This window comes from Calidris pugnax, unplaced genomic scaffold (genome assembly GCF_001431845.1).
Source record: "Calidris pugnax isolate Ruff unplaced genomic scaffold, ASM143184v1 scaffold399, whole genome shotgun sequence".
Taxonomy (NCBI): domain Eukaryota; kingdom Metazoa; phylum Chordata; class Aves; order Charadriiformes; family Scolopacidae; genus Calidris; species Calidris pugnax.
In genome coordinates, this window is record NW_015091105.1 from 123,622 (window position 1) to 124,395 (window position 774).

Genomic DNA, 774 nt, shown 5'->3' on the forward strand with positions numbered 1-774 from the left:
CCCAAAAACTCCCCCAAAACCCACCTCCTCGTCCGTCTTTTGCTTCTTGGCCACCACTCCCGTCTTCAGGGCCAGCTTGTTCCCCCCTCGCCGCCTGCCCACCTGGGGGGGAAGGGACACAACTGCCACCGTTACGCGCGCCCGGGGGGGACGGGGCGGCCCCCCGGCACAACGGGAACAGGAGGGACGGCCGTCAGACCCCGTCCGTCCATCCGTCTGTCCGTCCCTGGCGGGCAGGACCCTGCTCCGGCTCCCGGGGGGAGCAGCCGGAGCCGCATCCCCCCCCGTTCCCCGGAGGATTTTGGTGCTGTTGGATGCGGTTTTAAGAAGAGGCACAAAACCCCCGGCAGCGCGGCCCCCCCGGGATCTGCCCCCCGGTTTGACGGTCGCAGGTGCCCGCGGAGCTCCAGGCCCCCGCCCCGGCTCCCGGGAAGCGCCGCCAGTAAAACCGGGGCCCGCAGCCGCCACCGGGGAAGCCCTCTCGGAGGAGCCGCCACCGCCGCCGCCACCCCCGGAGCCAGCCCCAGGGCGGGGGGACGGGAGGAGGCCGCCGGCCTCGCGTCCTTACGAAGCTGAGGGCGCCGCCGCTCCTCTTCGAGCCGTCGGACGGGCGGTGAGGGCCGGGCCCGGCGCCGCCGGGGGCCTCGGCGGCCGCCGCCGCCGCCGCTTCGCGCTCCCGCTGCTGCTCCGCCTCCATCTTCCGCTTGAAGAGCTCCAGGAAGCTGCCGTCGTTAGCGAAGACGTTCACGCCGCCGCCGGGCCCGGGCGGCGGCG

At 74.4% G+C, this 774-nt stretch overlaps 1 protein-coding gene across 1 annotated transcript in view; it reads right to left on the reverse strand.

Annotated features, from left to right (window-relative positions):
* Positions 1–768, reverse strand: part of LOC106897415 (chromosome unknown open reading frame, human C19orf43) — a 2,167-nt gene extending 1,399 nt beyond the window's left edge. The window contains exons 1-2 of the mRNA XM_014958022.1: positions 569–768; positions 25–102 (exon numbers count right to left, since the gene is read on the reverse strand). Coding sequence (XP_014813508.1) covers positions 25–102; positions 569–697 — 207 coding nt within the window. The 5' untranslated portion in view covers positions 698–768. The remainder of the gene's footprint in view (positions 1–24; positions 103–568) is intronic.
* Between the last annotated feature and the right edge of the window lie 6 nt (positions 769–774).